General features: G+C 39.9%; 1 protein-coding gene across 12 annotated transcripts in view; it reads right to left on the bottom strand.

Annotated features, from left to right (window-relative positions):
• Positions 1–413: 413 nt before the first annotated feature.
• Positions 414–15555, bottom strand: part of obsl1b (obscurin like cytoskeletal adaptor 1b) — a 34701-nt gene continuing 19559 nt past the window's right edge. For 10 of the 12 annotated variants that reach the window (XM_026296206.2, XM_026296211.2, XM_026296210.2 and 7 more), the window contains 15 exons: positions 13777–14052; positions 13414–13689; positions 12230–12505; positions 11865–12140; positions 11495–11764; positions 11119–11385; positions 10708–10977; positions 9966–10232; positions 8567–8833; positions 7850–7962; positions 7369–7522; positions 5974–6135; positions 5640–5744; positions 4299–4565; positions 414–3486 (listed from right to left, as the gene is read on the bottom strand). In XM_026296206.2, the coding sequence (XP_026151991.1) occupies positions 3209–3486; positions 4299–4565; positions 5640–5744; positions 5974–6135; positions 7369–7522; positions 7850–7962; positions 8567–8833; positions 9966–10232; positions 10708–10977; positions 11119–11385; positions 11495–11764; positions 11865–12140; positions 12230–12505; positions 13414–13689; positions 13777–14052 (3524 nt within the window). In that variant the 3' untranslated portion in view covers positions 414–3208. Of the gene's footprint in view, positions 3487–4298; positions 4566–5639; positions 5745–5973; positions 6136–7368; positions 7523–7849; positions 7963–8566; positions 8834–9965; positions 10233–10677; positions 10978–11118; positions 11386–11494; positions 11765–11864; positions 12141–12229; positions 12506–13413; positions 13690–13776; positions 14053–15555 lie in introns of those variants that run through there. The other 2 variants (XM_026296212.2, XM_026296218.1) reach the window with 2 other exon arrangements.

Genomic DNA, 15555 nt, shown 5'->3' with positions numbered 1-15555 from the left:
TCCAGGAAAATCCTCCTTCGACTCAGTTTTCCACTGTTCCAGTCCTTGTTTATTTCACTCCATATTACAAAGGCACTGTAGGTGCTCACATCAATGATGTTGAAGAAAATTACAAGGGGCCAACGGGCAGTCATGCGTCGGCAGCTGTATGTGGCTGTGACCTTGTCCAGGTAATCACCCCTTCCCCTTGTCTTGTTGTAGTCCAGGAACATTTGTGGTTTTCTGTCTTCTCTGGTGCTCAGGACAGCATCTTTGTGCATGGTGCTCATCAGCAGAACTTTTTTCCCTTTCTTGGGGCAATAGGATACGACAGTGGCTTTGTCAGTAAAGACAAACATTGAAGATGTTACCTTCCTGTTCTTCATTACAAGAAGCTCAGAGGGAAGCTCCGACTTGTTTTTTCTCACTGTCCCCAACATGGTAACCTTCCTTTTCAGCAGTTCTTCATCCAGGGCGTACAATGTAAAAAAATGATCACATGTAATACTATGACCATTCAGTCCTTCAGCCATGTCAAGTACCACCCTCAAACCCTGATTTTTTTCAGGTGCTTCCCCAGGGGATTTACTAATGAACACCTGCCTATTCCAGGCATAGCTGGTCTGTGCATCACATGCTGCCCATATTTTGATAACGTATTTGGCTGGTTTGATTGGCATGTGCTGTCTGAATGGACAGCATCCACAAAATGCAAACAGACATTCATCCACAGTTACATGGGGTCCTGGATTGTAAAGAATGGGTAATTGCTGTATTGCTGCGAGTTTGTCACGCTCACATCGGCCCTGCCTTGTTTCTCTGTCATCAAAGCGTATGACACGGTAGAAAACATGGAATGTGTTTAGAGACATAGTGGCTGGAAATATTGCCCTTCCAGTGTCAGCAGCCCAAAGACTTGCTGTTGCTTCAATTTTTGACTTGTAAAGTCCTGCCAAAATGAGCAACCCAATGTAGGCTTGCAAGTGGGCACATCCAAGTCGTTCCAATTCTCCCCATACACACGCCTGATTTTGTCTTGAACATGGCTGACAGCATATTTGGTGGGGCCTGGAACCATTTTGATTACATTAGCAGTACTAAGTTTACCCTGTTGTTCAAGTGAGGAGATATACCACTAAACCATGATAACTTTCCATTTTTGCTAGGTAGCGCGTTTGCTGGTTGCTGAGAGACAACAGGAGGGTCACTATACTACAGTTAGAGTTATGTTAGGACCCTAAAACATTTTGAAGGTTATAAAATTGCATGTTATAGTGACCTCAATATCATCCAAAAAAACCAAAACAAATGTGTGTAAAATATTGATATTTCTTATATGTTTTATACAGCTGAAAAAGCCTGGGGTCAAATTGACCCCAAAGAACACAGATGCGTACAATATGTATACAGGACACTGAAAATATATCATCATGTTAATTTTATGTTTACCCAGTTGTCCCCATCAAATTAGGAAAAGTCATGAAATTTGGAACGAAAATACTATGTCAATCATTTATTTTGAGACGTTAAACATTGAATGGGGTCAAATTGACCCCAAAGGTAATAGGAGGGTTAAAAGTTCTGTTGCAAGTACCATCACGGATAACGCCAGGAAAACTGCACTTATCGTGAATGTGCTGTGAGCAGTTCAACCAAACAAATTTTCTCTACTCAATCTTTTTTTTACAGGTCTGAAAAGCAGAGCCAAATTGGATAAGAACTGAAGAAATAAAATTGCTACAGAAATATTTATTATCTGGTGATCTATCTAGTGGGACCTCTCCACACCACTTGGTTTGATAACACTGCTCTAAGCTTTGGTTTCACCAAAGCTGTTGCAAACCAGCATTAGCATCTTGGTTGCTGGATGCTAATGCTGGTTTTGTAAACAGCCCACTGAGGGTAACCATCTTCTTGTAACCATCATGAAATGGATTTTTGACTAAACCGAACAACTACAACCAAATCAATAAATTATAGGCCATGAATTTAGGTCTATCATGTCACCCTATTATAGTTTTCTTATATATTTAGCACAAATCCTTCCACCGTGTGAGTGTCTTTCCCAGCTCCAAGCAATCCTATGTATAGTCTGTATGTACAGTTCACAGTTTCCTGGTTTTGTATGTTTAATGTATGTGTAGAATGAATACATGAAAAATCATGAATGTGCTTTTGGACATATTTGTTGATATTTGGGACTTGGGTGAAGATCAGATCACATAGTCTATGGATTGTGAGTTGCTGATAAATTGAATTAGTCTTAATTTTCTTAGCATAGGTCTGATTGTATTGCATACTACCTCAGTTTAAAGCCAACTGAATTTACGACAGGTTTATGACCTAAGCCAGATGACTGAACATAATACTCTTTGGTTTAAAGCCAACATAAGAAAACTAAAAATAATCTACTATTTTGCCTATTTAAATAGCTTGAGGGGTTCTGTGTGACCTACAGGACTGCAGGACTAGGACCATAAACACCCTATCTTACTGACAGAATGCAGCACTTTCAATCTAAACATTTACTGGATTTATCTGTGGGGGGTGCCAAGTCATGCGACACACTAACATGCCAACTGGACAAATTTTTTTTTAGCTTTTAATGTAAATATGGCTTTTTTTGGTAGTCTGGAAATACAAAATATAAATCACTTTTAAAATCAAACACCAAATTTTTGCTACAGAACTTGGAAGTGCTCTGTTTCATTTACCCTACTGATCTTGTGATATTTCTTTAGTCAGGGACAATTCAAGACTAATTTATTACCTCCATCTGGTGGTTAAATTTTGAATTACATCATTTGGTTTTAAATTGATGCATTTCACCACCAACAACTAATAACACTGATGGCAGTAAGGAGGCTGCTTTCTCATGATAATAGACTCTTTAGAAGCATGGCCCAGGACAAAAACTCAATTTATAGGATATTGTTACTAGAAAAATTATAGGCTGTTATTAACTGTGTGATATATAGTGTTAGTTTTTATTAATAGATGCATAATGATCTTTTATATGAAAGGTTTTCTAAAGCATAAACTGAAGAGATTTTTTAACATATTCCTTAATTATTTGAAATCATGGTGCATGAATGCATAGCAGCACTGTGATCATTTTCAAATGTTTACCATGAAACACTCCTAAATCTTACCTGCAACCTTTTATGAAATTTCGCAGTGTTACATAAACTGAGATTAAAAAACTGCTCTAAAACTAAAAACTCCTCTTTCACTCACTCAGCACCCGAAGGAGGGCCCTGCTCTTTGAATTGCCAAAGCTGAACTCCACTACGCCGCTCATGTCTGGGGAGGTTTGTCTCAGGGTAAGTTTGTGGACTGTGCCCATCTTCTCCAGGAGTACCCGAGAGCTTGCCTGTAAGGGCTCCCCATTCAGACTCCACACCGGAGATTTGAGGACAGGGACTGACACCTCACATTCAAAACAGGCTTCATTGGGGGCCATGACCTCCATGTCGTTCAGCTCTCTGACCATCAGCAAAGACTGGGCTGAGACAGTGCACGAAACAGGGGTGAAAATAAACACACACTTTTACCAAGGTTCCCTAAACTTTACTAAGCACAGTTGTGGCAACACCCTACTAGAGTATAGTCCAGTATGTATCATTCTTGGAGTAACATCTGAAATGTATTTTTTGTGTTCACTGACATCTACTGGTGAAAAGCAGTAATCTGTAGTATTTAGTTATGATGGCTAGTCTAATCTTATTTATTTCAAGGACAGTTTAGAAATGTCATATTGTGATTTGTGAATAACATGATGATATAGATGATGATAGATTTATTTATAAAAAATTGCAGAGTTAGCAGCCAGAGTGACATGAAAGAGGCAGATGTGATTACTGTACTATTACTTTTTAATTTATTTTTATAATTATCATTATTATTATTATTATTATTATTATTATTACATACTTCTGTACTGTAGCTGTTGTGGCTGAAAGATATAAAGCATGTTGCTACTACTCCAATTTTAAACAAGACAGGAGGGAAACAGAAATTAGACATTTATAATGTAATTGGTGTGTAAAGAAAGAAGGCATTGTTGTTGGCCCATGACAACTTCAATCCTGTCTTCTGTCATGTCTACCTATACTTGGTTTGGGACTATCAATACCAAACATATATCAATAAATGAAACCAGCAGTGCAGTATATACTACATTTTTGTTGTCAGACAGGTAGTGAGTGTCAGGTTACAGTTTTAGTTCTACTGGTTTGAATGTTATTACACTACTACATTGTACAATTAGCTTGGCTGTAAATTCCATAGTGCTTGTAATTAATAACGGACTCTCTTACCCTCCACTGTAAGTTTTGCAGAACATGTGTATTCTCCAACCTGCACACTGTATGTGCCCTCATCATCTAGCGCCACCTGCTGGATGATCAGTTTGCGATAACAGCCTTCACTGCAGATCTCAAAGCGCTCTGAGGGCAGTATGACGTTGCTGCCTTTGTACCAGCGGGTACTACATCTGGGGTTAGACACCGTGCAGTCCAGAATCACACGGGACTTCTCAAGGACAGTCTTATCCTGAAGAGGCTTTACAATGTTGACAGGAAGCTCTGAAAGGAAAGAAAGAAAGTTTAAATTCCAGACATAATGTGTAAATCCAGAATGCCGCAGCCAGAGTCCTGACAGGAACTAGCAAGAGAGATCATATTTCTCCTATATTAGCTTCTCTTCATTGGCTCCCTGTAAAATCCAGAATAGAATTTAAAATCCTTCTTCTCACATACAAATCCCTTCATGATCAAGCTCCTTCATACCTTAAAGACCTCATAGTACCATATTATCCCAATAGACCACTTCGCTCTCAGAGTGCAGGCCTACTTGTGGTTCCCAGAGTTTCCAAAAGCAGAATGGGAGGCAGAGCCTTTAGCTATCAAGCTCCTCTCCTGTGGAACCAGCTCCCAGTCTGGGTTCAGGAGGCAGACACTCTCTGTACTTTTAAGGCTAGACTTAAAACCTTCCTCTTTGACAAAGCCTATAGTTAGGGCTGGCTTCAGGCAACCCTGAACCATCCCTTAGTTAGTTATGCTGCTATAGGCCTAGACTGCCTTATTGTTGCTGTTTTCTCTCTGCTCTATCCACTCACCCCAACCAGTCGAGGCAGATGGCCGCCCAAACTGAGCCCGGTTCTGCTGGAGGTTTTTTCTTCCATTAAAGGGAGTTTTTCCTCTCCATTGTCGCTAAGTGCTGCTCATAAGGGATTTGTTGGGTTTTTAGTTTTAGTTTTTGTAAAGTGCCTTGAGATGATTTGTATTGTGATTTGGCGCTATACAAATAAAATTGAATTGAATTGAAATGAATTAATTAATGCCAGAAAAAAGCTAAATAATCTTTGACCTTACATTTGATTTAATGCTTTGTTCAGCACATTAAGTTCAATAGCTCAACTTTTTACACTGCACACCCTTAAAGGCTTACAGTATATGTAAACATCCTCAAAAAAAAGGGAGGGAAATTCTGGTGTTATAGCAGTAAAGCAAAAAGAAAAACCGAAATGAATTATTATTATTATAAATAATATAATAAATGATTAAAGAAATACATAGATGCATTAGGTATTATTCATTTGCATACATGTAGACTTCAACACTCCTTTCACTCCACTCATTTTGTCATTATTATTATACCTTCCACCTCCAGGTAAGCAACAGATTCAACATGTCTGGCGACAAACTTGATCTCTCCAGAGTCCTCTGGTCTCACATTGCACATAAGAAGAAAATGTTTGGTCCCTGAAATCATGACAAAATTGATAAAAATGATCAAATTCAGCTAAAAACATATTTTGTTTCAAACATTTATTCAGTTTCTAGTCATGCAATATTATTTACACTTTTCTTTAGGTCTTCTGTTAAATCAGTTTACATATTTTGGAGTATCAGTACATTTAAACTTGTCACAGTATTGAAAAGCAGAGATGTTTAGGACTATAAATTACATGTTTGTGATTTTGGAGCTGACCTTCTTGGCGGATCTTGATGGTGCTGGTGGGTTGTATCCTCTCCCCATTTCTGTACCATTCTCCTGGCACATCCTCCACTGAGATTTCACAAACAAACACAGCGTTCTGATCTTCTTGGATGTCCAGATCATCCAGGCCCTGCAGTATCAACAGCTCACGCTCTGCCAAAAGAAATTGCATTTGAAAAAATATTTAAGATTACAGCAGGCACTTTAGTAACACCAAAACACCAACACCAAACTGAAACAAGTAAACATAAAACAACATCAAAAATAATCTCAAAGTTTATTTTTTGTCTGAATAGGAAATCCATGTAAGAAGTTCCCAGGTTCGCAACCTGGCCTTTCTGTGTGGAGTCTGCATGTTCTCCCTGTGCTTGTGTGGGTTTTCTCCAGGTACTCTGGTTTCCTCCCACAGTCCAAAAACATGTATGTCAGGTTGATTGGTGACTCTAAATTGCCCATAGGAGTGAGTGTGAGTGTGTGAGGTTGTTTGTCTCTATGTGGCCCTGTGATGGACTGGTGACCTGTCCAGGGTGTACCCCTGCCTTTCACCCAAAGAGAGCTGGGATAGGCTCCAGCAGATTCCTGGGACCCTGGTTAAGGAATAAGTGGGTATAGGTAATGGATGGATGGTAATTCATGCTGCAGTTCCCCTTTTCTTCCCAACATACTGTAAATGTATAGTCCTCAAACTACACTGTCAGCTTAAAGCTTTTGCACAGAACTTTAAATAGCTATTATTTTTAGTAGCTTTTAGGTTATATTCTGTGGTAGGCTACTGTGTTTGTCATTAACTCTGTACTGCAATTGCTAGGCAGGTGGCAGTGTTAAGCCAGGTTTCACATGCAGAATGATCTCCTACTGTTTCACTACTTAGCTTATGATATGAACTACAAATTTTTAGACGATAACAGAAATGTCATCACAATATGCATATCATAATAGAGCAAATTTTCCCAAGGGAACAATTAAGTATATCATATCATATCATTAAGTATCATATCATATCATATCATATCATATCATACTGTATAAACAGCCTACTGCTACCAACCTTACTACTAATGGTAGTAGCCTACCACAGTAATAGTACTTGGCATTGTGAGCGCGTGGTAAGTGTTTCCCGGGTTGAGTCTTTGTTGTCCTGCTGAGAGTTACTCCACTACCACGCTTCCTACACAGTAGGCCTACTGGGAACACTTGAATTCGTTGTTGACATCTCTTCATTCTAATTTTAGACCCATGATATAATTAAATAACTGTCAATATGCAATGTTGCTAAATATTTATGTAATTTATTGTAACCAAGTCACCCACATTTCTTGGCAAATTCTTGTAACAGGTGTTATGAAAGAAACACTTATATTAATGTATTGACAAAGCAGGTATTACCATAAACCTCCACAGTGCAGGATGTGGTAGCATCTCCAGCATCACAGGTATATATGCCAGAGTCACTGACACGACATTTCATAATCTGGAAAAAACGTTTTCTTCCCATTGCATAAATGCGGAAATCCTTTCCAGGCTTCATTTCAACCCCGTTCTGAAAAGGATGAAAACACACACACACACACACACACACACAGACACACACATGGCCAAACACCTTGATATGATACATTGTCAAATCAATTGAATTTTTGGTCTTTATTATCTACACTGATTAACATAACTCATTAAAATTTATTTAAGGGGTGCGCACGTTTGTGATCTGTAAGGTGTCTGTCTTGCTTATTTAGCATTTGGTGGAAAAATCTGTATTTTCTGACTTTTGGTTGAACTTAAATAAAAATGATGGTGCTGAAGTCTTAAAAAAATTAAGTACATGTAACTGTTGTTACTTGTGAGTAAAATCAAATCCAGTACTTGCCTTAATCCATTTTACATCAACATTGTGTCTGGAGAGCTCACACTCAATGGAGATTACTGCTCCTTCAGGGAACTTCTTGTTCTCCAGTTTCCTCAAAATGCTCACTGGGGGCTCTGGTGGAGAAAAAGATTATGCATTCAAAATTAAAGTGTATCATTAAAGGATAAGTTTGCAGTGTTTAATGTTATAAACCTATTCTCTAAGTTACATCGACTTATTTGCCAATATGACATTTTCATCCAAGTGTTTCCACTCGCCGCTCAAAGGGATGCAGCATACTGAACAACTCAGCACGGAGCAGATTATTTTACAGCATGAGGTTAAAGTAGCACCTGACAGAAAAGACTGAACAGAGCTTCTCATTGGGTCATGCCAGGCTATTTTGTGTTTGTAACGTGAGCCAGGATAAAGGCAACAGTAGCAGAGCTGTCACTCCATTCTATTATCATGCCACCACTGGTTGGCATTTGGTCTAGTCTGAATGGACCATTTAAGCTATCAGTCTGAGGTCACAACAAAATTAGTATAGTGAAAGTTTGTTTTGGTCGTACTACCATGTACTGTGCATGGTTTGTAGACAAATAATGAATTATTTACAATTACTTGACATTTGAAACTTAGCCCTGACCTTGTAGATCACATTCATTATTGCAGAGCTTGTTAACTGGCTATATAATAAGCACATTATCTCAAAATGACTTTTTTAAAATGACCTACCCTTCACAACAAGCCTTGCAGAAGTCTTCAGATTCTCTATGCAGAACATAAATGTGCCAGTGTCTTCTACTGATAGGTTAGAGATAGTGAGGCTGTGGACTTGTCCCTTGGCACTCATACGGAAGTGATTTGTTGGTTTAAGTTGGATTCCATTTCTAATCCAAGTGCCTGGGACATTTGGGTGCGAGAGCTCCACCTCAAAAGACGTCGTTTCTCTTTCTGTGGTTTTAACATCAGTCAGTCCCCTCTTGATGGTAATTTTTCGAGCTGTAAAGAAAATGGCAGCACTGTGTAAAATAAAAAAAACTGCAATAATCCAACAATAAACTTTCAGGCTTCTACAATGAAACGTAAAGGTTATAGTAGAAGGAAATTTAACTGTCTATTCTGTTAGTGTGATAGTTTCACTCTAATGAAAAACAGTAGCTAAACAGAAGTTATCTGTGAAACATTGGCCCCAGTAACAAGTGTTTTCATCTCCCTTCAACAGTGGGCAGACATGGTGTCACTTTTCTGTTACTGAATAAACGTGGAGTCTGTTCTGCACACAGCAGTCTGCAGTTAAACAATACAGGCTGGCACACGTTGTTGAGGTGATATTTTAGTCATTTGAGTACTGGGCTTTACACAAAAGCCAGCTTTGAAACTGCCAACATTTTTCACTTATTCTAACACAGACCACCATTCCCTGTGGGAAAATAAGTGTGTTTATTTTGGAGACCTGGTGACAACAACCTTAGTTTTGAAGGCCAGGGTGTAAATTTAGATGCTATGAGAGGAGATCCAAATTCACAGGAGGTGCCAACAGCATCCTGAAGTCCTGACTTTCCCCTTCCCACCCACAGTAGTTTTGAAAGATCAGCCTTTAATTCACCCACTGGCCTGTGGATCATAGGACTAAGAAACATAAGAAGTGAGCACATAACCACATCTTAGTCGCTACAAGATGCCCTTTTTTAATAGTGAGACAAATTTACTAGTTTTGAGACTTTTAGTGGTGTTTGTTCATAGGGTTTAACATTGTTAACAAATGTATTTCTAGTCACAATTCACTGAAAACAAATTGATCTTTGCTTGTTTATCATCAAGCACTTCCTTTAAAGTGTAATCTGATTTGTCTTTGGCATAGGTAATGAAATCACCAGGGCTGTATTGATCCTGTGTCAATACGCAAACCCTCATCTGAAAGTCAGCTTGGGCTATGAGGCTGTCACCTGTCGTTTGCCATCATGTTCTAGTATAAGTGCCAGCCTAGTGCCCAGTCACTCAGATTACTCTTACTCAGTTAACTGAGATTTGCCGTCACAAGAAGCACCAGTGGAGTGAGTGCAAGAGTTGGAGTTGTCGGCAACCATGGTAAACAAACAACGGGGCATAGTGAGAACACTTGCACACTCACGTTCCACTGTTAGCTGGGCTTGTGTGCGGTCATGGAGGGTCTCACAGCTGTAGATGCCTCGGTCAGACATGGTCAGTTTGTGGATTGTGAGACTGTGCTTGTGGCCCATGTGTTTCAGGGTATACTTGGCTCCCGGGTGGATCAGCACCCCTTGCCTCATCCACTGCACCTCTCCCGAATCCAAGCTCACCTCCACCTCTAGAATTGCCTCACTGTACTCTTCAGCTACAACCGGCATCATTTTCTTGGTGAACAGTACCTGTTGCTCTACAAATGAATGACAGTTACATCATGGCATCATGCCAATCCTTTATGCACTTCTATGTGATTAGTTTGATACCTTTGCTGATTGTGCAAAACTATCCTCTGAAAGGAGGACAGAGTGAAATACGATGTACTACAGACCATCAAAATTCTGTTATAGTGCAAGTGTAAACACAAAGAGCAAGCCAAAAGCTCTGAGGACCCTTGTCACCTGCAGTGTCTTCTTGTCTTGAAAGCACAGTTATTCATTGTATAAATGTATGTGCCACTAATGGTTAACAGGTATGTAAAATCCTCTGTTTTATGCTCACAATCACTCCAGTATTGAAGAAAATAGCTTACAGTTAAAAATGTGGTACCAGAGAGACTAAGGTTATTGAACTACTGTTAAATATCTTCTGTTTTTCATCAAGACAAATATATATATATACTATATATATATACACACATAGTGTTGATGGATGAGGCATCAGATCACCTTGAACCTGGAGTTCTGCTTCTGATTTCAGCCCCTCGGCATCAGCTGTCACTCTGCCACTATCGGAAACCATGCAGTTGTGGATGCAGAGCATGTGGCATAGTCCATTGCTTGAAATGACAGTCCGCTCATTCAGAGCTAACTTCTTGTCATTTAATTGCCACACCAACTCAGTGTCCTCTGGCGAAACCACACACTTAAAAACGGCATCTTCTCCTTCACAGACTGTGACACTATGAAGCTCCGCTATGAACTCAACAACACGGGGGACTGAAGGCAAAGCATGTTAGATAGATAGATACTTTATTCATCCCCCATTGGAGAAATTCAGACTGTTAAGATGGTTCATAAACTACCAAACCATTTTCTAAGACAGTATTCCTCTCTCTGACCTTCCAAAACCGTACTTACCTTCTATAGTGACAGTAGCTGAGGTCCTGTCATCTGTGGATTCACAGACATATTCTCCAGCATCTTCTTCCACTGTTTGGTGAATGGTGAAGCTTCGTTCACGACCTTGTGCCCGTATTGTATGCCGATTACTTGGAGAGACCTCCTGGCCATCTTTTAGCCACTGAACAGGTCCTTTGGCCTTGTTGATCTCACATCTTAATGTAAGACTGCTGCCCTTCAGAGACACAGTATTCTCCAGTGGTCTGATAAATTTCACCTTCATTTCTGATGAGTGGAATAATTTCAAAGATGTTTACTTTGTGAAAATTAAAATGAAGTAAATGTGTACCAGAAAAGAGAGGTCACATTTTGATTAGGAGTGCCAAAGTATTACCTTTGACAAAAAGACTGAAATACATTTCATCTGTGTTTATGTCACAGGCATACTCTCCAGAATCTGACAGCTGCAGGGGATTAATGGTGAGCTTGTAGGTGTTACCCTCACTGGAGATGTGAATGTTGTCCTCATTCAATAGCTGGCCATCTTTCAGCCACCGAACATTAGCTTTTTCATTGCTCACAATAGCACACAGCGTAACACTCTCATTTTCATTGGCCAAGATGTTTTTGTTTTCTTTTTTATTCAAAAACTTGGCTGGTAGTTCTAGGAAAAATGAGATTTCTAAGAAGTTGCTTGTCAATTTGATGTGTATACATAAAACATGTTTTCTAAACTAAAACGTGAAAAATGATTTTAATCTTACCTTGCACATCAACAATTGTTATTAATTTGTCATCAATGGCATCACAGATGTATTTTCCAGAGTCTGACGGCTGAAGTCCAGAGATAACAAGCTTCCTCACAACGTCATAGCTGTCAATTTTTGTACGAGTGTCTGGTTGCAGTACCTCGCCGTTCCATAGCCACTGAACATTGGCATTTGGCTGAGACACCTCGCACTCCAAAATAAGGTCATCTCCTGCTACCAGGATATGATGCTCAGGATGGCCAGAGTTTCCAATGATCTGTACTGGAGGCTCTGAGCAAAAAAAAAAAATACAGTTAGTTATTGCTTTCCTGAGTGAAGGAAAGATGGGTATCATTTAAATTGCTTAATGTCATGATTACCTTTGACAGTGATACAGAAAACCATCTGATCATCTACAGCATCACAAGTGTACTCTCCTGAATCTTCGAGCCCAGCGTTTAGGACAACCAGTGATCGGAACATGCCTTGCTCCTCAATACAGTATCGCTCACTGTCATCAATTAGCTGATTGTCTCTGTACCAGCTAACTGAGGCATTGGATCGTGAAAGTTCACACACAAGAATAATGTCATCTGACACTAAGAACTGCTTTTCTGTTTTTGCATCAGTTTTTCCAAGTATTTTTACAGGCAACTCTGAAAATGAACAGAAAGAGAATTTGCATTGGAACACTGTATGCATTTTAAGAAAAATAAATAAATATATAACTTATATAAACTTAAATAAACTCAGAAAGTGCAAATTTACTATTACATACAAATACTATTAAGTTTATCTGTGACTCTAAGGTTGCATTTTGGTTGCATTTTCACCTGTAGTGACGTGTGGGAGCTAAGATTGTACTGGTAAGTAAAATAACCTGCAACCTACATCAGTTCAGTTTGAAACTCTGGTTTTGATAGAACTAACCTGTTACGGTGACAGGTCTTGTTGAAAACTGCAGTGACAGCATTTTCAATTCATTCTAATTTGAGCCTCTGACTAGCCTTGTTTCTATAGCAGCCATCCCTGAGACTCAGGAATTGTAGTATTTACACGGAATAAGAAGTCTAACCAAAACAACTACTTACATCCTATATGACCCATAGGGCCCTTCCAGGAACTTGTTTTATAAACCTTCTGATTTCATGTCTCTGTTATCATAGTATCCAAATGAAGTCAATAATCTAATTTATATTTGTGTAGTACAAACCTAGCATCTGTTAGAATATATAATAGGTAATTAGGACAGTTCCTGTTTTTATGCTACAGCAAAAATAATTGAGTTGACATTCTGAGCTGAAAATAAATGATCAACAACATATTATCAATTAGCGATTGCTACCAGCTGCATTGAAGAAATCATACAGAAATTGTACTAAATTATCATACTCCAAACAAGATCATTTTTGTGTACAAGAGCTAGGTCTTGAATTCACAATATATAGAATTTGGAAGATTAAAAAAATGTCATGTTTCATGACTGTGGGGGTTCAACAGTATAGCATTTAGCACAGGTATCTGATTTTGGAATTAAATATTGAGCGATGGTAACCTACATTACCTTGCACTTTCACATCGAAATCCATGACATCATCCTTTGCATCGCAGACATACTGCCCAGCGTCTTCCACTGTTAGAGAGTGAATGGTTAATTGATGAATGACACCATCCTCAAGGATAGTGACATGTCTGGAATCTTCTACTTCTTTGCCATTTTTCTTCCACGTGACCTCAGCATTTGATCTTGAAACCTCACAGTCTAGAACCAGACTTTCTCCAGCCACTTTCTCTACTCTGCTTGCCATTTTCCTTGGACGTATGAAGCGAACAGGAGGCTCTGTGTTTTAAAAAAATAAACACTGAAACAGCTACACATTTAGTGAACCCACTTCTCTCATTCTTTACTTTTGTTATTTTCTTTTACCTGCTATGTTCACAAAGAATGTCATGGAGTCATCTGCTGTGTCACATACATATTCTCCAGAATCTTTGACAGTAGTTTCGGGTATAATAAGTCTTCGGTAAACACCATCCACCTCTAGGATAAGGTTGTCATTCTCCTCCACTTCGAGCCCGTCTTGATACCAGCGCACCACTGCATTGGGCCGTGAAATCTCACAGCTCAGTACCATCCTCTCCGAGGTTTGCTGGCACAGTTCCATTTGTGACTGACTTGGAGAAACAATTTGCACGGGAGGTTCTAGAAATGGACATTTACATTTTCACCCGACGTTTTTACTATTTTAAATGATACAATATATATTACAGTGTATAGTCTATTATATATATGTATATATATATATATAAAGGAATAGAGAACTGTTGGAATGCTACTACATGAGTAACCTCAGCGATAGGGGTTACATGAAGAGGATGTGGGACCTATGGAAACTTCGAAACCCCCCATCTAGACTAGGTCCGAAACAACTAGTAGCTCAGTGTTCCAACATCCGTAAACGGCAACTGCTATCACAACTGGAGATTTGAACACAAATGCTACGGCGAGGGGGAGCCAGGACGAGAGGTCAGGGGGGAAAAATACCATCCCCATCCGAGATTGGGTACCAAGCCCCAATAACAAGCCCCCACACGCTCAACACAAGAGCAGCTGACCTGAGATTGAAAATCGTGAGTAAGCTGGACACCTGGAACCTCCGTAGCCGGTTACCAAGACTAAGTGAAGTACCCTCTGAAAGTCTACTGGAAGATGCGAATGCAGCATTACAAACAATCCCTACTATGACCATCACTGAGACCAACAAGCTGATATACACCACAGCAACAGTGATCTTTGAGATGCTTGGCCACAAAATATACACCACCACCAAGTAGCAGTATCCCCCATGGAGAAGGAGGTTGGAGGCAAAAATAAGGACAACACGGAGAGAAGTTAGCCAAATATCAGAACTGCAGAGAGTTGGGATGAAGTTGGGTAAGAAGTACAGCAAGCTGTCCATACCTGAGGCCCTGGAGACTGCCAAGCAGCGACTCACAGCCCTGGCCACAAGCCTAAAGAGGTACAGCAGAGAAATAGAAGCAAGGAGAATAAACAAAGTGTTCTCCACCGAACCATCCAAAGTGTACTCTTAGTGGCAGGGTAGTAACATGAGAGCAGACCCACCAAGGCTGGAGACTGAACAATAATGGAAAAACATATGGGAGAGGGAGGCATCACATAACACCAATGCCCAGTGGCTGGTGGACCTGAGAGCAGACCACAGCAACTTCCCTGAACAGGAACCAGTAACCATCACAATGGCAGATATCCTAGAAAGGGTCTCAAGCATGAAGAACTGGACAGCACCGGGACCTGACATGATCCACACCTACTGGCTAAAGAAGCTAACTGCCCTCCATGAGTGCCTGGCAGCTCAAATGAACCAGCTGCTAATGGATGGGACTCACCTAGAGTGGCTAACTGAAGGCAGGACAGTCCTGGTCCTGAAGGATCCCCAAAAGCGAGCAGTCCCATCCAACTACCGCCCGATAACCTGCATCAGGCATCATAGTGGCCAAGATGAGTAATCACATGGCTCAATACATGAGCAGGGCCCAGAAAGGAATGGGTAAGGACACCAGGGGAGCAAATATCAACTACTGGTAGATAAAGCAGTCACTAGAGACTGTAAGACTAGACAGATCAACCTGTGCACCGCCTGGATTGACTACAAGAAAGCCTACGACTCATTGGCTCACACATGGA

This window comes from Mastacembelus armatus, chromosome 21 (assembly GCF_900324485.2).
Source record: "Mastacembelus armatus chromosome 21, fMasArm1.2, whole genome shotgun sequence".
Taxonomy (NCBI): Eukaryota; Metazoa; Chordata; class Actinopteri; order Synbranchiformes; family Mastacembelidae; genus Mastacembelus; species Mastacembelus armatus.
The sequence above is the reverse complement of the archived record's forward strand: the minus strand, read 5'-3'. Positions and strand labels throughout refer to the sequence as shown.